The sequence below is a fragment of the Lathyrus oleraceus genome, chromosome 2, assembly GCF_024323335.1.
Source record: "Lathyrus oleraceus cultivar Zhongwan6 chromosome 2, CAAS_Psat_ZW6_1.0, whole genome shotgun sequence".
NCBI lineage: Eukaryota > Viridiplantae > Streptophyta > Magnoliopsida > Fabales > Fabaceae > Lathyrus > Lathyrus oleraceus.
In genome coordinates, this window is record NC_066580.1 from 380,901,978 (window position 1) to 380,924,592 (window position 22,615).

At 34.4% G+C, this 22,615-nt stretch overlaps 1 protein-coding gene across 2 annotated transcripts in view; it reads left to right on the forward strand.

Moving 5' to 3' along the window:
* LOC127121455 (uncharacterized) overlaps positions 1–21,059 on the forward strand; it is a 21,567-nt gene extending 508 nt beyond the window's left edge. For both annotated transcript variants that reach the window (XM_051051944.1, XM_051051943.1), the window contains exons 3-13: positions 412–452; positions 741–793; positions 8,662–8,771; positions 9,587–9,762; positions 9,892–10,001; positions 10,127–10,260; positions 14,545–14,657; positions 14,779–14,955; positions 15,211–15,311; positions 20,534–20,623; positions 20,710–21,059. In XM_051051944.1, the coding sequence (XP_050907901.1) occupies positions 412–452; positions 741–793; positions 8,662–8,771; positions 9,587–9,762; positions 9,892–10,001; positions 10,127–10,260; positions 14,545–14,657; positions 14,779–14,955; positions 15,211–15,311; positions 20,534–20,606 (1,088 nt within the window). In that variant the 3' untranslated portion in view covers positions 20,607–20,623; positions 20,710–21,059. The remainder of the gene's footprint in view (positions 1–411; positions 453–740; positions 794–8,661; positions 8,772–9,586; positions 9,763–9,891; positions 10,002–10,126; positions 10,261–14,544; positions 14,658–14,778; positions 14,956–15,210; positions 15,312–20,533; positions 20,624–20,709) is intronic.
* Positions 21,060–22,615: the final 1,556 nt, after the last annotated feature.

Genomic DNA, 22,615 nt, shown 5'->3' on the forward strand with positions numbered 1-22,615 from the left:
ATTCGATTTGATTTTATCGTGTGGGAAGCAAAGTAGAGAAATTATATGTAAGATGAAATGATTAAAACTGATCTATTGTACTATTACAACTTTGTAAAAATACAAGAATTTTGGACAGTTCAACAAAACAAAAATAAGTGAAGAGATATCTTAAAAAGATGACAACAAAGATATTAGAAAGCAGAAATTATAGAACTCATTTGTGTTTAGAAGATAAACTTCTTATATTAGTTAATCAAATTAGAATCATTATATCTAGATGTGAATTCATTTATCTAAATTCATCAAATATAAACAAAACATGTCTTTAAGACTATTAAAAACTTAAGAAAAATATATGTAGTTGCTACAATGCATCATACCATTTTATATTCTGTCAATCTACTAATTTGATTTTTGTTATTGTTGAAGGTCGTTTTTCTACGGAGGGATTTGTCAATAACATAACTGAGGTTAGCCTTAAAGCTATGCATAAATATTATATGATTGTATATTTTTTGATGAAATCCCTTGTTTTATTTATAAGAAAAAAATATTTTTTAAAATTTATTGAATATCTGATGTATTTAGTATATTATGCGGTTTAAATATATTGATTATTCAATAAACTTAAAAATAATTTTTCTCTTATAAATATGATTAATAATTGAATTGAATGTTATACATTTTTATTTATTTTTAGTACAAAATTTAAAATTACTTGTAAGAAATTTTATAACATATATGTTTCCTTTACTCAGAATTTTAATGGAGTCCATCTGAATGAAAATCCTGAACAAAGACTATCACCAAGGTATACATTTATATAATTAGTGAGAAACATGTTAGAATTTACTGCTGCCTGGTTATACCTTTTATTTATGTTGAATGGTATAAAAAAATATATTTTACCACCTTAGGTAGTCTTTATGTTATTCCCAATGAAAGTGGAGCTGGGTGGAACATATTGACCGGTAGGAACAATTTAAAAATATCTTCCATTTTCTAATTTTTATTTTATTTTATTAATACTTTTATTAGATTCTATTATAATGTTGTATTCAGTTTTTGTACATGAGTAAAAATGTTGGTGATTTAGATTTTGTATTGGTCAAAAAATACATGTGGGCGTGTTTCCCCTGCAAAGGCAGGGGGACTCAGACGCTTAAGTAGGTATAATACGTTGTATGGTTGTTAGGGCTTATCTACGACGGCGAGAAGTCATGTACTGTGGTGTTTTATGGTGGTTTAGAGGTCATACTTGCGTGAGGTGAGATGCCTTGTTTATGAATGGTGTGCTTAGATTTAATCGTGTATGGGGTGTGATATGTATGACTTAAGATATTTCCCTTTCTCTCTTGGAAAAGATGTATTTATAGAGGCCCCTTGTGCCTAGGATTTAGGTAACCCCTAGGGATGACAACCGCTACCTCATGATCAGGGGAGGTTGTTGACATTGTAACCATTAAGGGGCAGTGGTGGACTCCCTCCTCTTTAACTAACTGTATTACACACATCATTAGTGCCAATGGCGAGCTCTCTATCCTTGTGAAGCGTCGCCTATGAGACACTACTTCTGGGTGAGGGTACCCTTAGTTAGGAAATTTAAAAGTATAACACTACATAATCCCTCAAACACGGTTTTTTTAAGGACAGAGTATTTTTAAAGCCTCTTTCATTTGTGAAGTACACTCATCGCCCTCTTGACGAGTCCCTTAGTTGACGGTGACTACTTATCAAGGGGAAGTCCCCCAACTTAGGGCGAATCCCTTAGTTGACAACGAATATTTATTAAAGTGCGAGTCTCTTAGTTTGGGGCGAGTCCCTTAGCTGAAGGAGACTATTTATTAAAAGGATGAATCCCCATAGCTTGGGGCAAGTCCCTCGGCTAAAGGCAAACACTTATTCTGAAATGCACACCTCTTGGATCACAAGGAGATAAAGGATATGCTCTATTTCTTTAGATTAGACCCTGAGATGTCTAAGCATCAATCACTATTGAAAAATTGAGTGTTTTAGTGGAAAAAAAAGCATGAGTAGCATTTAATGCACCTCATGATGGCATTTTTTTTGCGAAAACCAGTTTTGCTTACATGTGTCTTCCAGGTGTTAGGACCTTCCTACTTCTTGTGGCAGTTATCCCATTTGGTGAATGTATGACTTGTGTTATTGTGTTCCCCATATATAGTTTTTAGGAAAATCATTTTTTTCTTCTTCTTTCTCATTTATCTTCTTCCATAAAATATACCAATTTAGAGCACAGGTAGAAAAAGTGAAGAGCTCACTCTTTTTCTCAAGGAAAAAACATATTGTCTCTCGTTTCTCTACCCCCAAGCTACCATGGGAAAGAAATCTAAACTTATTCATGTTCAAGATATTGTGTTCTTATATTCTACTGTGGATACGATCAACAAGTTTCTTCATGTCATTAGAAGCATATTTCTTTCGAAGGGTTTTGATCCCATTCACTTATTTCGAAGCATACTTCTTGATTTCTATCGATGGCGTCCCTTCTCATGTTACCCCAAACGTGCGTGGCATACTCTGGGATTTTTAGATAGTCATTTACAGTCTGGGCGTGTCTCATGTTGTAGGGGTGTTCCTTTGTTTCTTTAGGACATCGATTCTTCCTAACAACGTTTGGGTGGCATTGCGCCCTTTTATTGTAGGATGTCTGCTAAAGCCCTTTGCAAACCCTTATGAGGACTGAAAAGACAAATTTATGCGGGTGAGAGGGTGAGGCGCTTCTTCTCTAGTTACTACGGGTTGTGGGGGGTGACCCCCTTTTCCCTATATCGTGGATATTATCCACGAATTACCCAAATGGTGTACCCATGTGTTCTTTATTTCCATGATCGTGAAGTGATCCAGATTTTGAGATGTCTTTGTTCTCTAGAATCCAGTACCCTTATTACTCGGGACCATGAAGACTATGATAGAGTGAAGTTGTACTTAGGTATGAAAGAACACCTTTTATGACCTAATCTCATATTTATTATTTTTGCGTCTTAAATGTAGTTTTCTTCGCATGGGAGATGGCGATGATCCTCCTCGACAAATGAAGAGAGGGCTTGGTAAAACTGCAGATGGCTCAGCAGCGGGTAAGACTTACTATTCCCCTCCCTTAAGGTGTAGCAGGTGATAGGGGTGAGGTACTGTGGAACTTCACGAGCTACTGAGGCTCGCCCTCCAAGATTCTACGGAGGAGGAAGTGCCATCTAGGACATCTAGGCCATCCGGGAGTCGTGAGACTGGACAAAGGGAGTAGAAATCAGGAGATGAATTTGTCCCTCCTAAACTCTCTTTGTGGAACAACCACGCCTTTAATGCAATGCGATTTTCTGATCGTCACTTCTCATTTCTTACAAATTTTCTAGGTGACTATTAGTCACTCCATGACGTGCATTCTACTAGGCTATCTGATTTACTGGAAGTCCAACTTTTAAGATGCCTACTAGTGGAGAAAGCGTAGAGGGAGAAGAGTTACCACACCATCCAAGGACTACATTCCAAGGTGATGCATGTAAATATGAGATTTAACGAAGGCGGGACGGCAATAAAACTGTTGAGGGAGAGGCGGGATGTAGTGAAGGTGTTTACCCTAGAAATGTCCAATGAGGCTCTCACCTAGTTCGAAGAGGTCGAGCACCTGATATAATCGCTTAAGAGGGCTCGCATCAGCTTGGATAATATATAGGAGAAGGTCTCACTACTCAAGGATGAAGTTGTGGTGACCCCCATCCATCATTTTTAGAAGGCGAGATGACATGTTGCCTTTCTTTATCATGATTTGGACTTATGCTCGATGGATCCCTTTTTGTTGTGTTTGTATGCTCATTCAGTTTTTTTTTGTATTTGTAATGAACAATTGTGCCCTTCGAGGGTATATTTTATGTTAACTGCTTTAATTATTATCTTGGTGTGATTAACCCTTTTGTGTTGAAAGCGGCTATCAACATCATTCCTTTTGCAATAATTTGGCTACAATGGGACTTAACCAGGGTCCTATTTAAGTACCTTAGATCTTTAGTTGCTTCTAAAGGTGGAAAGGATCCATTTTCAAGGACTCAACAATTTTGATAGCCTATATGGGGGACAAGGATGATAATTAAGTATCCAACGACTTATTCGTCTCTATGGGCGACATGATCTCACTTAAGGATTCAACTAATTTTATATCCTCTATATGAGGTAAGGATGCCATATAAATATTTATCAATTTTAATCGCCTCTATGGGCGGAAAGGATCCCAGTTAAGGATCCTGCGACTTGATCGCCTCTACGGGAGGAAAGGATCCCACTTAAGGATACAACGACTTGATCTCCTCTATGGATGGAAATGATCCCACTTAAGGATCCTCCGACTTGATCGCCTTTATGGGCGATAAGGATCTCACCTAAGGATCCATTGACTTTGTTCGCCTTTATGGGCAATGTTCTCTTGAGCTTCCAGGTTTCCTGCAAAGAAAGGAATGGTTAACAAGTATGGATTGCTCAAAATAATAAAATGAGACACCTCATTAAAAACCCTTGCACTATGAAAATCGCAAAGGGAAAATAATGCACTCTGTGGGATAACGTGTCTTTTATAATCAGCAGAGATGCAATACTCACTTATAAAAATTGATAACAAAGTATAAAAATAGTTATTACAAATAAGAAGTAGATATATAGCTTTGTCTAGAAGGCATCCCCTCTAGACCTTCAATCTTCAGTCTCCTTAGTGGCTGGAGGGGAATCCTCCTTGCCCTTGTAGGTTTCTCATGGTGGCTTTATATCTAAGGCCATTCTGCTTGTTCTTCCACCTAGAGTGCATATATTTTTCAACTTGAGACTCTCTACATAACATTGTTGGCGATATCATGATCTCCTTGGATAACCCATATCCATTCATGCCTAAATACAGGGAGGACAAGATGGCACCCATCTGGTTAGAAGTTGGTCGCCCTATAATCATATTGTAGAAAGAAGGGGAATTAAAAACCAAATACCTAACCTTTATTTCTTATGTTTCCCCTGCTTAAGCAAATTTCCCCCATGAGATAGCTAAGTATAATTTGACAAGAAGGCAAACAGTGAGTGGATTGATAAAGCCTGTGGATTCTTTAGTACATATTCATCATCCATATTGCCCCTAAGGGCGAAAAGGACCCTTCAAAGAAGATCTTGCATTGATAATGCCAGTTGGGAAGAAATGACACATTAGATAAGATCCAACATCAATGTTGCCTTTTGGGCGACGATAACTCTTCATAGAAGATCCAACATTGATATTGCCTCTTGGGTTTGAAGGACTCTTTTGAGAAGGTCCAACATTGGTATTTCCTCTTGGGCAATAAGCATTTCTCTATGGGGATCAAGCATAAGCCAGTGACTTGTGGGAAGTAAGGATTCCTCTATGAGGATCCAGTATAAGTCATTTCCTCATGGGAAAAAATGATTCCTATATGAGGACCCAACATAAGTCATTTCCATGTGGGCGGAAAAGATTCCTCTATGAGGATATAACATAAGTCATTATGAGTGGATTGATAAAGCCTGTGGATTCTTTAGTACATATTCCTCTATGATTAATAATTGTTAAGCCTTTCCATGACTGGGATATACCAAATTTCATTATGAAACATGGGGAACCTTATTAAGATCCCATACACCTAGAGGGGAAAAGAGAACCACCCCACAAAATAAACTCTTTCTTTGAGATAAATTATGCAATTGGAAAAAGTGATACCTCTCCTTAACCAATCCAACTAATAAACTAACTAAACAAAACATGATATTATGCCTCACAAAGTTAATGACCTTTCCATGGACTCTTAATCTTACACCTCCATGCTCTTATTAATGATGCAAATAACTCTTTATATTCTAGAGGCATCATCTACTTCTCTCGGGGTTCTTATTCTTCCATCAGATTCACAACATTCACATATTGCGCATCTGACTGTTGGGAATGGGCCACGACCATAATTACCCTCTTCAACTTTAAACAATCTAGATAATATATTTTACCGTTCTCCAAATCACCCTAGAAAACCTTGACACATCCATTTGGAAACAGATGTTTCATGCACATGTATAGTGTAGACAGGGTGGCTCTCAAGAGGTTGAAATCATGTTGCCCTATGATCATGTGATATGAAGAAGGGACGTCTATAACAAGATATCTTACCTTACTCATCTTCGCACTTTCTTTTTCCCTAAATTTTATCTTCAATGTGATGTAACCCTTTACTTGTACCTGCTCACTTGAGAATCCTAGCAACAATCATGGAAAGGCTTAAGTTCATCTACATCAAGGAGAAGTCTCTCAAAAGCAACATAGCAAAGAATGTGAGCAGAACTTCCCGATCAATTAGAACTCTCTAAATATCCCAGTCATCACACCTCAAGGTTATGACCATGTGTTCAATATCATGGGGGAGGATATTAATAGCGTTTTTCTCAGAGAATATGATTTCATAGTCTAGATCTTCATTTTCGCTAAGATCAGGGCTCATAGGTGAGCCTTCTATGGTCAAGATTTAGAGTGCAAACCTTCTATGAGAGGAGTTTTTCTCCCCACCCCCAAAAAACCCTCCCGATATGGTGTTAAGGGTATAACGCACGTGAATGTCTTCACCTCATCTACTTGGTTCCTAGACCTTATTGTATTTGGGGCTTTCATACGTATCTCACCTTTGATATCTAGAGGCACCTAGTGACTAAATAGGGCTTTATTACACATATTTCTTCAAGTGGCCTTCTTGAATGAGGTGATCACTATCCTTCATGAGTTGATAGTAGCTTTATATGTGTTGGCCCCTTCCTTTGTGAAATTTACACTACATTCTAGGTTTAGGTCCTATGATCTCTGACTCGAGGTCTATAGGAAAAGAACATCATGTGTGTGAATGACATCATGCCATATCTACTCATGATGAGTGTTCATGGGAGTGAAGCTCTCCATAGGCATTCGTCTCAACTTGAAGGTCCCCCTCTCCCTAATAGGTGGATGCAATGGTTCATGCACTACTAATGTAAGGAGTCATGGTTTCTTGATATTCTCTATTTATCATTCACGACCTCCTTATTTGATTTACTCTCCTTTCCCTTTATGTAGCATTTTGTCTGTGTCACCATTTTCATTATGGAAATAGCAAACCAATTGACTCATTAAAATTACGGCCCTCAATCTGTCTTGGAAGGTTCCTGCAAACATCTCCTAATTTAGGTAGAAAACCTTGATGGTTGCCTCATTTAACCGGGAGAGATTTTCTCTCAACAATTCTGAAGGGCTTTGGAGAATGTTGAACAAGCTGGTGGTTGACATCCTTTGATGCCTACTCGCTGAAAATTGATGGACCAACTGATTTACTAGGTCATGATGGCTAAGAGTTGTGGATGGCTTTGTACTACCTTTACGCTACATCCCTGAAGGTAATGGAGAGGAGACTGCATTTCATGGAATTGAAGGATCCAATAATCGCCATCTACGTGTTTATGAATGCGACATGCTCATAGGGATTACTTCTTTAATCAAAATTTTCAAGTGATGGTGGCTTGAAACTTTCTGGTATGAGGCTCGTCATATATTGTTAGAGATAGGTTAAGGGTCAAAAATCTCGGCCTCCTTAGTGGGGTTGGCTTAGTTCTGGAGCTGTTGGAGGTTAAGGACGTTATCCTCAAAAGTTGTATTATGACAATGCATGTCATAAATAGCAGTGCGCATCTCCACTATGGCATCCTGGTCAACTGATGTCATCTGATGTTGCTACTTTTGTGTTCACCATACTCGAAGGGGGTTGAGTGGGTGGACAACAAGTTCATCATCAGAGGAAAAGGTGGCCTAGATAAATTTTACTAGGGCCCTACGGTGGGTGCCAATTGTACTTTCCAAAGATATACAATAAGGATAGACCTATAATTGAAAGGTTGTATATGGTATTTATGGTTGATAATGATGTTTAGAGCTAGTACACATAAAGTGATGAGAAGATTTGTGTATGTGGTTTTCCTGTGAAAAAAGATTATCCCCCTCAACCCTAAAGTATAGGTTTTCACAGAGACTTCTTGGGTGTGAGTCCTAGAACCCAAGGAGTATTTATTCTCCCTTTCCTTCAGGAGAGAGATACGTGAGATCCATTTTTCCTAAAAACACGTGGGGACATGATTTTCCTCTTTGACTGAATCCTCTATTGCACTAGTGTACAAGGTCGCGTCATTACCCATGCTCATTGGGCAGGTGGATCGTGAGAACTACATTGGATTGTCCAAGATCAAAATGGGTGTCTTATGGTATGTCCTTGGCAACTCAAGCGCTACATTGGTACTCACTTGACCTTCCTTTGGACGACCTACGGTGCTCGCGCCTCCCAATTAGCGTTGTCTTGCTCCATATCGACCATCTTCTTTTTAGGGTTAATAAACTTATTCGAGTATAGTATGCAAATATATGATAATATTATTGATTCTAAAGTACATATGCTATTTGTTTTTTGGTAAAAGTTATACGTTTGTTTTATTCAGTTTTATGATTTTTTTAAATATTTAATTCTAGTTAATTTATGTTTTTGAATTAATTTATATTTTGTTGGTTGCTTTGAATGCCTTATATTTTGTTAGTATATTATTACTTTTTTAATCTTTTATTTATGGTTAAATTTATATTAGTTTTTAATAAAATGTGAATAATTGTGGCAGTAACTTAGAGAAGCCTCTGAACAGTAAAATGGAATTGACTGCATCTACTGAGCCAACAACTTCAAAAAGGACAGGTGGATTGATTTCGAGTTGGGTGAAAAACAATTCAAGTAAGAGAACTATTTTAAAAATTAGACATAACTAGTCAAATTAATTAGTTTTATGGAGTATCGACTAGTACGCTAGTTGATTTGATATTGATTATGTTGGAGATGAGTTGAATTAAAATTGAACCAGTTTAAATGTGATTCAACTATGGTTGAAACAATTTAACTATGATATAGAAATTTCATCGGTTAGATTTTTAGTATATTTTTCAAAACTTAAGTTCAAATTTATTACCAGAAAAAAAAGTTATTTTTTTAAATAAGATTAAATAAAACAAAATAAGCGGTTAGAAACAAGAGAGGGGGGACTAAAACAAAACCCTCTCAAGGATAAACGGACCTAAAGAATGGCAAATCAAGCTTAGTCTTTACAAAATTATCCCTCAAAAAATTGAGAATCAAATGGAAGTTAGTATAATTTGTTATCATAAGCCCTATGTTAGCAAGAGAGTCCACACATCTCTTCTATTCTCTGAAAATATGAGAAGCCACAAAGAACATATTCGCTGTGATATTAATACAATTAACCCATATGGTACGGATTTGGCAAGGCACCTTGAAAAAAGGATTGAATGCTTGAACCACATCAATAGAATTCGATTCTTACCAAATTTTCCGTCAACCCTTCTCACGAGCGAACTCAATTGCTAACATAGCACCAAAAAGTTCAGAAATGAGAGTTACTTAATTTCAATAGAAACAATTTGCACATTAAAAAGATATAAATAAAGATAATAAAACATTATTATTCCTTCAAATTATCTCAATTAACTCGAGGTTATCATTCTACTAATTTTTAAATTTGATATACTTCATAGGTGAAAAGGGAGAACATTCGAAAGAAGTCAATCTGAATGAGCATGACAACGCTGAAAAAGAGAAGGCTCTGATAGAATCTAAAAAATTGATAGGACGTAATATCTACAAAGAATTTAAAGGAGTTAAAACCCTTGGAACTATTGTTACCTACATGACTACCTACAAACTCTATGAAGTAAGATCTCTTAAACCTTGATAAGTTATGATCATTTATAACTTTAACTGATATGACACTTAACTAATTCCTTTATTATATCATTATTAATTAACTTGTTCGTTAACATTAATTATTATGGATCTTAAGGTTTTCTACGAAAATGATAATCGTGTGGAGTATTTGAATCGTAATGAAGTTTTGAGCCATTTGGCTGAAAATGATAAGATATATGAGGTTCAACTAGCAGAACCACAAAGGTATGATAAAATATATAAGCATATACCTCTCTTAATATTGGATGCTAATCAATTTTTTCATAATTATAATTTTAAATCCTTATCAATATCCGTATTAATTTTTTATAAATTGTTTATGATTGTAGCAATAGTTTAGAAAAGGCAATCGAAACAAAAATGGAAAAAGTTGCATTTGGAGAGCATGTCACTTCAAAAAGAAAGATGAAAGATAGTTCAATAATGGTGGGAAAAAGCTTAAGCAAGAAGGGAAAAACTTCAGGTAAGAGGAAATTTTGATTCACTGTGAACCTTAAAATATTTTATAAGACAAATAACATCGTGAAATTTCTGGTAAGAAATCTTTCATTATTTTGAAAATATGATTTAAATAAAAAACAATCACATGTAAAAAAGCATATATATATATATATATATATATATATATATATATATATATATATATATATATATATATATTGAGATATTGGATCGAACTCTAGTATGGTCGAAGGTTAGCTTCTTGGTTTGATAATCTGACAGGATCATTAGCATGTCGGCGAAGTCTGTTCACATGTTGTAGCTGAAGTATGCTAGGATTCTTAGCATGCCGAATTAATCCTGTTTGTTATGCCCAATTTCTTAAGTTAACTTGTGTAATTGACCTGTGTGTAAAAGCTCATTAGTTTAGTGTGTTAGTTTTCTTATAAATAGCATACTAGTCTCTCATTATTGCATAACGCAAATCCTAACTAGTGTGAGAGATGTTATTTGCTACTAGGTAATACTTGTAATCTTGTTCATAAGAGAAAATAAAGAATATCAGTTTATAACTAATTTCATTGTGTTCTTCTTGCTTCCCTCTTTTCTACCTTTGTGGGTTTCTTTCCGATTAAGGAACCTATTATACTTTGTTATTCTGACATTGTTTTTTACAAAACAAAATAGTGTGATGAGCATGGAGAAGACGTCGTCAACAAAGTATGAGATTGAAAAGTTCACCGGAATGAATGATTTCGGCCTGTGGTACTTGAAGATGAAATCCCTACTGGTTCAACAGGGTTGTTTAAAAGCGTTGAAGGGAGCCGAAGCCATGGACGATGCGTTAATGGATACAGAAAAATGACTATGATAGAGAAATTTTAAATCTCATACTTTGTCGGCGGCGTTGGGGTTATGGGTGAAACTCGAAAGTTTGTACATGACCAAATCATTGGTCAATCGCCTCTACCTGAAGCAAGCTTTGTATTCCTTCAAGATAAGTAAAGACAACGTTTTGGATGACCAGTTAAATATGTCCAACAAGCTAATTCTTGATCTTGAAAATATCGATGTCAATATCGAGGATGAAGATCAAACGCTATTGTTGTTGTGTGATTTGCCCATATCACACGCTCACTTCAAAGTAACTCTCTTGTATGGAAGAGAGTCTCTCGCCTTTGAAGTAGCTCAATCAACCTTGTATTCTAAGGATTTTAAGGAACAAAAGGAGCACAAGTCATCTTCGACTGGTGAAGGTCTGTCGATTAAGGAGAAATTCACAAAGAGAGAAGACAAGTTCGACAAAAAGATCGGTAAAAGTCAGCAAAAGTCAACAAAATGGTTTGGATTAAAGTTTTAATCGAACAATTTCAGAAAGATTTATATGCATATTGACTAGTGTTGGGTTAAAGAAGGCATTTTGGGCAGAGGCTGTTTCGACAACAACATATCTAATAAACATATGTCCTTTGATTGTGTTAGATATGAAGACAACTGAAGAAGTTTGGTCGAGACATCCATCAGATCTCGATAAACTTAGAGTATTCGGATGCATAGCCTATGCTCACATTAGGCAAGATAAGGTTGAACCTAGAGCTCTGAGATGCATGTTCATGAGATACCCTGAAAGAGTCAAACCTTATAGGCTGGTGCATAGAGCCAGATCACAAGAGGTTTATCACCAGTCGAGATGTAGTTTTCAATGAAGCTGAGATGGATTTCAAGAAACATGATGATGTTAGTTGAAGTGCATAAATATCTGAAGAAGAGTTGGAACATGAAAAGATTCCTGTTGAGTTGAAGCATGTCAATGTTGAATTGCATATCCCAGATCAAGTCGAAGAAGAAGCACAAGATTCTGAAGATACTGAGGAAGTTGAGGATATTTTTGATGACTACCTATTGGAAAGATATAGGCCGAGAAGAGTCATTAAGCCACCTCAAAGACTTGGGTATGCAGATCTCATATCTTATGCCTTAATCTCTATAAGTGAGGTTCTAGATGAAGAACCTAGAGACTATAAGGAAGTTATAAGGATTCAAAATAAGACTGAATGGATGAAGGCCATGGATGATGAGATGAAGTCTCTTCATGATAACCATACTTGGGAAATGATTAAGAAACCTGCTAGAGCCAGGTTATTCAGTTGTAAGTGGATTTTCAAAGTTAAGGAAGGAATAGAAGAAGTGACGTTGAAGAGATACAAGGCAAGATTGGTCGCAAGGGGTTTCACTCAGAAAGAAGGTGTCAACTTTAATGATGTATTCTCCTCTATTGTGAAGCACATGTCCATTCAAATGTTACTTGCCATGGTGGCACAATTTGACATAGAATTGGAACAAATGGATATGAAAACTACTTGTATGGAGATCTAGATGAAACAATACTGATGAGGCAACCTGAAGGGTATGCAGAAAAGGGAAAGAAAAATTATGTGTGCAAGCTGAATAGATCTTTATATGGATTGAAATAATCTCCTCGACCGTGGAATAGGAGATTCGACAAGTTCATGACACATATAGGTTTCATTAGAAGTTAGTTCGACCATTGTGTTTACTTTAAATTTCGACCTGGAAATTTATTTGTTATTTCATTTCTTTATATGGATGATATTCTCATAGCAAGCAATAATGTCGAGGATGTAATGAAGGTGAATAATGAACTCAATAAGAAGTTCGATATGAAGGATTTGGGAGCAACATCGAGGATTCTTGGGATTGACATCCGAAGAGACATACAACAGTCAATTCTCGACATACCCACAGAAGATTCTCAAAAAGTTTAGTATGTCAAATTCAAAGACTGTTGTGACTCCGACAAACCCTTAATTCAAGTTGAGTACAGATCAGTATCTTAGTACTGAGGTGGAAAAAGTTTATATGAATAACATTCCATATGCTAAAATAGTAGGTTCTTTTATGTATGTTATGGTCTGTACTAGACCCGACATATCATATGCAGTAAGTCTTGTAAGCAGGTACATGGAGAATCCTGGAAAGGCTCACTGGCAAGCATTAAAGTGGATTATAAGATACATAAATGGGTCTCTGAGTAGAGTCCTGATATATGGTGGAATATGAGGTTAAAATAGTGAAGCAGAAATTGGAGGGTATGTCAACTCTGATTATGTAGGTTATATGGATTCCAGAAAATCTATTTCAGGATATGTGCTCACTATGTTTGGCACAACAATCAGTTGGAATGCAACACTTCATAAGGTTGTTTCCTTATCAACCACTAAAGAAGAATATATTGCCCTCACTGAAGCTGTGAAAGAAGCATTGTGGCTTGAAAGTTTTGCTAAGGAGCTGAAACTTCAAGGTTGAGTTATCACTGTTAAATGTGATAGTCAAAGTGTTATACACCTGTCAAAGAATTCAGCCTATCATGAGTGAACCAAGCACATCGATGTGAGGATGTATTTCGTCAACGGGGTAATCGAGCATGGAGAAGTCCAAGTGCTGAAGGTTTCGACAGATTACAATGTTGTTGATATGACCACCAAGACATTATCCAGTTACAAGTTTTTACATTGTATGCAGTTGATAAAGTTGCACGAAGAAAGCTAGTTTGTTCCCTTGATGTGATAGAGGTTGTTCCAAAGTGGAGATTTGTGAGATATTGGATCGAACTCTAGTATGGTCGAAGTGTAGCTTATTGGTTCAACAATCCGACATGGTCATTAACATGTCTATGTTCGTACATTGTAGTTGAAGTATGCTAGGATTATTAGCATACCGGTTTAGGCTTGTTTTTTATGCTTAATTTTTAAAGTTATTTTGTTCTCTAAGTTAGCTTGTGTAATGGGCTTGTGTGTAAAAGTCCATTAGTTTTGTGTGTTAGTTTTCTTATAAATAAGATACTAGTCTCTCTTCATTGCATAATGCAAATCCTAATTAGGGTGAGAGGGGTTATTTGCTACTCTGTAACACTTGAATCTTGTTCCTAATAGAAAGTAAATAATAATAGTTTATAACCAATTTCATTGTGTTCTTCTTGCTTTCGTCTTTTCTACCCTTGTGGATTTCTTGCCGATCAAGGAACCAATTATACTTTATCATTCCAACATCATTTTTTGCAACACACACACACATATATTAATCTGACCATTAGATGGGGTGAGATTTTGTTTTTAACAATATACAAAGAATAATAGTAAGATGCACTATTATTGTTAAGACACATTATAGATTTACATGATAATTTCAGATAACTTTTTATTCTACACCAATAGTGTAAATTCTTGAATTTGTACAATGCAAGTTTGATTCTATTGATTTCTAAAAATGTTTTTTATTGTAAAAGGTGGTCCTTCTTCCAAAAAAGCTTCCAACATTGAACTAATCGAAGTAACCCCACCACTAAAGGAGACTACTAAGAGCAAAAAGAATGAAACTTCAAAATCTGCTTGCAAATTTGTATGTCATTTTATCCTATTGGTTTAAATTGTTATATTTTTATTTTCAGCTTTGTTTTAACATAAAACTAGTCTATTTTTTATTTGAATTTTGATGAAAAGTATTATATATGTTTTGACAGACCAAAAAAGAACCAGAAACAAAGCCTAGACTATGGTATGCTAAGCGAGAAAATGCGACTAAAGAAGAACCTTATGAGCCTTACCAATTCAGAGGACTCTATATATGCAAAGAACTTAAAGGAATAAGATCCCTTGGAACTGTTATTGGCTATAGTCCTGAAATGAACAAGCTCATAGTATGTTTTTCTTTAATTTCTATATTATAAAACTATTATTTGAAATATTGATTATACTCCAAAACAATATGGATACATATACACGAATCAGACACAACACATATAGTAACATGTTTGGCGTTGATAATAATTTGAAAAAAAAACATAAATTACTATTATCATATATGATGTGTGATTGTCAGACACTCAACATGTATTTGATCTCCAAATAATGATGGTTAACTAAGTAGTTATTTGACAATAATTTTGATGCAGATTGAATACAAAACTGATAATAGCATAGAGTACATGACCCAATTGGAGACTTTGCGTAATATGGCAAAACGTGCGGATATTATGTCATCACCAAGTGCAAGGTATAATCAAAATATATAAATATACCTTTTTTAATTAAAAAAATACTAGAAATTGATTTCTTATAATTAATAATAGAAAACAATATCGATTAGTAATAGGAAATTACATTATATGTTTTTTATTTCCTTTTATATGGAATCAATTGTCCAGTAATTTAATGTTTATTTTTTTGCACCTTTGACCAAGTTGTCAAGAGAGAGTTTAATGGTATAGTCTTGGGAGATATTATAGGCATATGTTTAGGTATTATAATATCAATAGCTAACATGTATCATGTATACATGGTTTCCCTTGGAATGTGAATAAGATACATAATTTTATGTCTTAATATCCGTTTTGGTCCCATATCTTACCCTCGAAGTTCATTTTGATCCTAAACTTATTTTTATTTTTATTTTAGTCTCTTAACTTTTTAAAACGCATCATGTTAGTCCCTTTTGTTAAATTAGCGACAGAAAAATTCAAAAATCAATCTCTAAAATTCATCGCTAATTTGACGAAAAAGACTAACATAGTACATTTTGAAGAGTTAAAGGATCATTATTGACCTTTTTTAAGTTAAGGGACCAAAATAAACCCAAGGTTAAGATAGATTGCTAAAAAGGATATTAAACCTAATTATATAATGGCATTTAAGAAACTAGGTTCTGAGAAAGAGAAATTTGTGGGAAAATTTAAGGTGGTGAGGAAGATGCCATCTTTATATGATACGAGTTCAAATGATAACCCAAGAGGCATAATAATTCGTGTTCAAATGTTGGGTGAAGTTTATGAAGAATTACCAAAAGCCATGAGAACCTCGCTACGTGCGTGACACATATGAGGGTTTGTGGATAGCATCATGAAGCAGCCAAATGCATAATCACCTAAAATGGAGGATTAATGGATTGTCCATCTATGGTGGTGTCTTGGATCTCTAACACAATTGGTTCTTCTCTAAAATTTCTATTTCATATATGTAGAACATAAAGGAATTGTGTGTTAACATTAAAGAAGAATTTTCAGTTATGAATAGGCCAAGGATTCAAAAGATGAAATCATAACTAAGTGAATGCAAACAACAAGGGATAACCATGGTGAACTACTATGGAAAGATCAATTGTTGTAGGATGAGCGATGAAATTACTTGCAAATACCAATATGCATATGAATGTGCCATCAAGGTAAAGTTAGATAAATGAGGGTAAGAAGAAAAGGTACACTAGTTTCTTATGGGTTTAAACAATGTGATGTATAGAATGGTTTGCTCGAATATCCTTGCAACCGATCTTTTACAACCATTGAATATAGTGTATACCACCCTGATACAAGAAGAGTGTGTGAAGGCCATTTCTAGAACTAATTATGAGCGAACAAATATTGTTGAACTATTTATGAAAACTTATGGAAAAATGAGAAGTCATGGAGATACTAAAGACAAACAGATAGTTTGTTCAAAATGAAATCGAACAGGACCTGAAACCATGATTTGCTTTCAACTTGTTGGATATCTAGATTGATGGAGTGAGAGGCCACACTATGAAGCTAACAAGATTGCTCAGATAAAAGGACAACAAAAAGGACTTATGCAAACTCTAGATGCAATAGAGACATGGGTGTGCGAGCAAATGTTGATGTAGCAGCTGCTGGAAGAAGACGCAAGTCAATGATAGAAGTAGAAAAGGATGGACTGACAGGATTGAGCAAATAGAAATTTCAAACATTGGTGGAGGTTTTAAATAACTATAAGGGAAACTCCAATGAAAGAATGACATTTAAAAAAAGTTGAGTCATTGATACATGGTCTTCCAACCACATGAAATGATACTTTCAAGTATTGAAGAGTGTACCACAGCGCCCTATGGGTCTTCCATATGGAGAAAAAGTCCTTGTAACTAAAGAGGGGACCTAAAAGCTTGAAGGATGGATGAAAAAAGCAACATGTTATATGTGCCTAAATTAAATTGGAACTTGATATTTGTGTCCTAATTAATGGATGAGAAAAATTGTATAGCGCAACTTGATAAAACTTATTATGTGATGCAGGATTATACTTCGAGAATGTTGATTGATTAGGTGAACCAATAGATGGGCTCTTTTATTATAAATGGATTCTTAAAGAGAAAGCTTTCTAGGTTGGTGGTGTTATTCCACTTGATATTTTATGTAGGAGAATGGGATATCCTTCTTTAAAGATTGTTGAGTTCATTTCAAATTTTATTAGAAAGAATAATGACTATGAAAATAAAGCATGTGATGTAAGCGAAAAGGAAAAACAAACTAGAGATGTTTTTTATTTAATCAATCACAAAGCTACTAGTGTATTTGATTTGGTTTAATGTTACTTTTAGAGACCTTATAAAACTCGTTCTTCTTGTGGTTCTTATTATCCTTTTAACTATTGTGGGTGATTATTCTCGAGCACTTTGGATTTATTTATTGCTAGTTAAAAAGGAAGCTCCTGGTGCCTTAATGGACTTTATTACATTAATAGAAATGCAATATGAAAAGTAAATTAATAAGTTTCGAAGTGAAAACGTAACATATTTTATGTGTTTAAAGATACAATTTCTTGAACATGGAAACATGTTTCAAATGTCACGTACCGAAATGCCTCGACAAAATGGGGGAGTTGAGAGAAAACATAGACACATACTCATTGTGGCCCGAGAATTGAGATTCTAAAGTAATTTACATATTTCCTTTTGGGATGAATGTGTATTAACGACTAAGTATTTGATAAAGAGAATACCAACACCGTTGTTGAACCAAAAATCTTCGTTTGAGATCTTAAATAATAAACCACCTTCCTGTGACAAACTTACATTATTTAGATGTCTTTGTTATGCTCATAATCAAGGGAGGTAGGGATATAAGTTTGCTTACAGAAGTAAGAAGTGTGTGTGTCTAGGCTACCCTCATGGAAAGAAAGGATGGAAACTATTTGACTTAGACAATAACACATATTTTCTATCAAGAGCTGTTGATTTTTTTGAAGTTTAATTCTCAATTGTAAAGGCTTTTCTGACATCGAGAAATCAGCCAACAATAAATATGATGGATGAAAAATCTATTTTTGAGACTGAGACAGTTAAAATCTCGGCCATTAAGATTCCAAGTAATGGAATACATGCTAATGTAAGGGAGGGGGGGGGGGGGGGGGGGTACTAGCTTAAATGATTCACAACATGTTTAAAGCAGAAAAGTTGCACTTGCTGCAACTTATGCACAACCAGAAAATGAGGATACAAAATCATAAAATGAGGAGTTGTTTGGACGAGGAAAGTGCGATAGAATTCCCTCTATAAAACTTTGAGATTACGTGACCAATATGATGTAAAAAACAAGGAACCTATCACCACGATCACCTACTCTAGAGCATGAACTGAATGTGTTGTATCCTATTGCACATTATGCTAACTGTGAAAAAATTTCATTGCAACATCACATGTTTCTAGCATATGTGAAGATGGAGAAAAAACATGTCATAATTGTAGAATCCGAAAAGATAGCAGATGGCTCTCTACAATGCAAGAAGAAATATAAGCTCTCAAAGATAATAATACATGGACGGTGTGTCCACTTCGGATGGATGAAGGGCATTGGGGTGTAAATGGGTTTATAAAATCAAACATCACTTGGATGAACCATAGAATGGTTTAAAGTTCGATTGGTTATTCTTGGAAATCAAGTTGAAGGCATAAACTATAACAAAACTTTTGCTCTAGTGGAAGAAATGGTAACTATTCAAGCTCTTCTAGCAGTTTTTGCTGCAAAGAATTGGGAACTCCACCAAGTAGATGTACAAAACACGTTCCTACATGGTGATTTGTAAGAAGAGGTCTTTATGAAATTCTCCATAGGTTTTTGCTTATCTCAATCAAGTATGGTTTGTAAACTTTGCAAATCACTATATGGGTTGAAGTAGGCCCTATATTGCTGGTTTACAAAACTGTCTTGTGCGCTCCAAAAGTATGGTTTCAAGCGATCCTACTCAGATTATTCATTGTTCACACTACATGATAAAGACATACAACTAGTGGTTCTATTATATGTTGATGATTTGATTATATGTGGTAATGATCATGACTCCATATAATAATTCAAACAATAATTGAGCAGATGCTTCCATATGAAAGGCTTGGGAAAATTGACATACTTCCTAGATGTGAACATTTCTAGACCCCTTGTAGGTTATTTTCTTTGTCAAAGAAAATGTGCCCATCTAGAATAAAACCATCATCTTGGTCTTGCTAATGGAGAACTTTTTGCTAATCCTGGTCGCTATTGTCACTTAGTGGGAAGCCTCATTTTTTGTTGATTAACCCAATCTAAACTATCATATTACGTCCATATGTTGTGTTAGTTCATGCGGAAACTGCAAATAGGTCATTGGGAAGTTGCTTAACGAGTATTCAGATACCTCAAAGGAAACCCCAGATAAGGGGTCTTCTTGGATAGTCATTGTGATCTTCAATTTTATGGATGGTGTGAGTTTGAATGGGCAACATTCCCTTTTACTCGCAAATCACTTACATGATATATTGTTTTTAGGTAAACTCTCTCATATCTTGGAAGACGAAAAAATTACATATCATTACACGTTCATCCGTGGATGTTGAGTATTGTTTAATGGATAGTGTTACATGTGAAATGAAATGGATTAAGAGTGTCCTATCAATTCTTGGGGTCACTCATTCCATGCCCATACAACTTTAGTGTGAGAGTCAAGTCGTGTTACATATTATGAAGAATCATGTCTTTCATGAACGAATGAAGCATATCGATATAGATTGTCATTTCATTCGTGATGAGATTTTTGATCATAATTTGCAACCGTCTTATGTTCCCATTCATATACTACTTCCAGATACATTTACAACAACTTTGGGGTGCAGACAGTTTCATGCCTTACTTGACAAGTTGGGTATTTGGACTCCACATGCACAAACTTATGTGGGGTAATAGGAAACAATATCTATTTGTAATAGGAAATTGTATTATATGTTTTTCCTTTTATATAGAATCATTGTCAAACAAATGAATGTTGATTTGTGTACCTTTCGCCAAGTTGTGCACAAACTTGGGAACTATTATAGGTATATGTTTAGGAATTCAGATACCAACAACTAGCATATATCGTGTATATATGGTTTCACTTTGTATGTGAATGACTTTGTATCTGAATAAGACATGAAATTATCTCATAACTTTATTAACTAACTATGTACAATTGATATAGTGGTTCAAAGAAGAAAACTGATATGAAAGAGAAAAATGATGACACCGGAAAAGCATCAACTTCAAGAACATAAAAAAACTACATCTAGTGGTAAGTAGAAACATGACATGATAACATATGATATAAATTTTCTAAAAGATATTGTTTGACAATAGCTTTTATTGTGTATATTTTAGGTCTAAAAAATGAAGAGAAATATGCAGAAGAGGAGAAGCTTTGAGAAAAGCTCTTGAATGTCAAACTATTTAATGATATTTATAAAACTATTGTGTTTCCAAACTGATTATACAAGTGTGTTAAATTTGTTGTTTGTTGATTCCTTTAAAGTGGATATATACAACTTTAATTGCTTTATATCTTTGCTTGTGGTATTATTTGTCTGTTACAGACATTTCTTCATCCGATGGAGAGTTTATAGACTCTTGTCATCTCCACTGCAATTTTGAATTGCTATTCATAAAAGGAAATGTCCTTTTATTGTTTATACTGATTTATCTTGAATAAAAAGAGATCATATTATAACTTATTTTTAGTTATTTTGTATTATCATTACTCCAAAGCTCAAGTTTGTTTCAGAATATGGTAGTTTAAAGGTGATGAAATGAATAAGCGTACTTTTTTCTTGATGGACAAATTCTTATATTGTGGATTGTTTCAGGAGTTTTGGTGTGAAAAATGTTGTGCAAATTGCCGAATCTTTAGAAATCAACGATGTCATTAATAAAATGACTAAATCTTGAATATAAAAAAAATTTAATTGTTAGACTACAAATAACAAGCACTAGCAGTAACATGAAAAAGATCAGATTTCAAGCGATTACTAACAAGTTCTTCATACTTATGAATTTTCTACCGACGTAAATTAAGTATATGATAAGAGTCCTAATAAAAGCATAAAGCAATAAGGAACCATTAGTTGTAATAGTATATGTAAGCTCATGCATGTATTTTTTATTATGGACAAAAATACTATCCAAATGATACATGATCACTAAAAGTATATTATACCAAAAAATATAACTTGTGGTTCATTTGTGGCTTTTATCAAATACTAATATGTGCAGCAAACAAATAGGCTACGAGGAAAATCTCTGAGCATAACAGTGACTAATACTGAACAATCAAAAAGAGAAGAAGTTAAAGAGGAGAAGTTAGAGAAATTTAAACACATAGATAGTTTAGAGTACCATAATTTTTTACTTTCAATGTGTTGTTGAACCGTCGGGGTTTGAACGGGCAGGGGAAAGAGCTTTTTAGATAGAAAGTGAAGTAAATCTATTTATAAATACTAGCATGTCTGTTTGTTCGATTTTTTATTGCGCTAACGTGTGTATGTCTTTTATGAAATTTTCATCAATACCTCTTAAACAAATAATATTCAAACAAAATTATTATAATTAAAAGTAAGTGGATAAATATACACTTTCAATATGTTTAAGTATTCGACTATAGTAGTATGATAAATTAAAATAAAATAAAAATGTATGAAACAATGTATTTTGTATCCAACACGATATACGTGCAACGTTTTTAAAATATCTTGATCATACCCTATCAAATAAAAAAATTCCAATCAAGACATAAAAAATGATTTTGAGAAATTGACATGTATCGCCCTTATCTTATCTTTTGATCTCTTCTTTTACTCTTTGTCAAATAGTATTGACCAAATTCACGATTATTTGATAAGAAGAACACAAAACATCTCGAATGACTTATTAATTGAAGACATAATTAAATTACCACGAAAAGAAAATCAAAAATAGGATAAAAAATTGGAAGAAAAAATCATCATAAAAAATCACACATTTAAATATTGATAAGGAAATAATTGTTTAGATTGCATACTTACATATTTTATTGTGTTTATATCTAGGGTTTACCTTGAGTAAGGACATGCAAAGACGACACTTAACATAGAGCCTCTAAATTAAGGAAATTTATTTTGTTAAAAAAAAAGAAATTTAATATTATATTAAATAAAGAGATTAATTACTATACACTGTAGTGTAAAAAGTTTTACATCGCCGATTCATCACCATCATCCGTTTATATTACTTTATAAATTTTTAAAACAAAAGT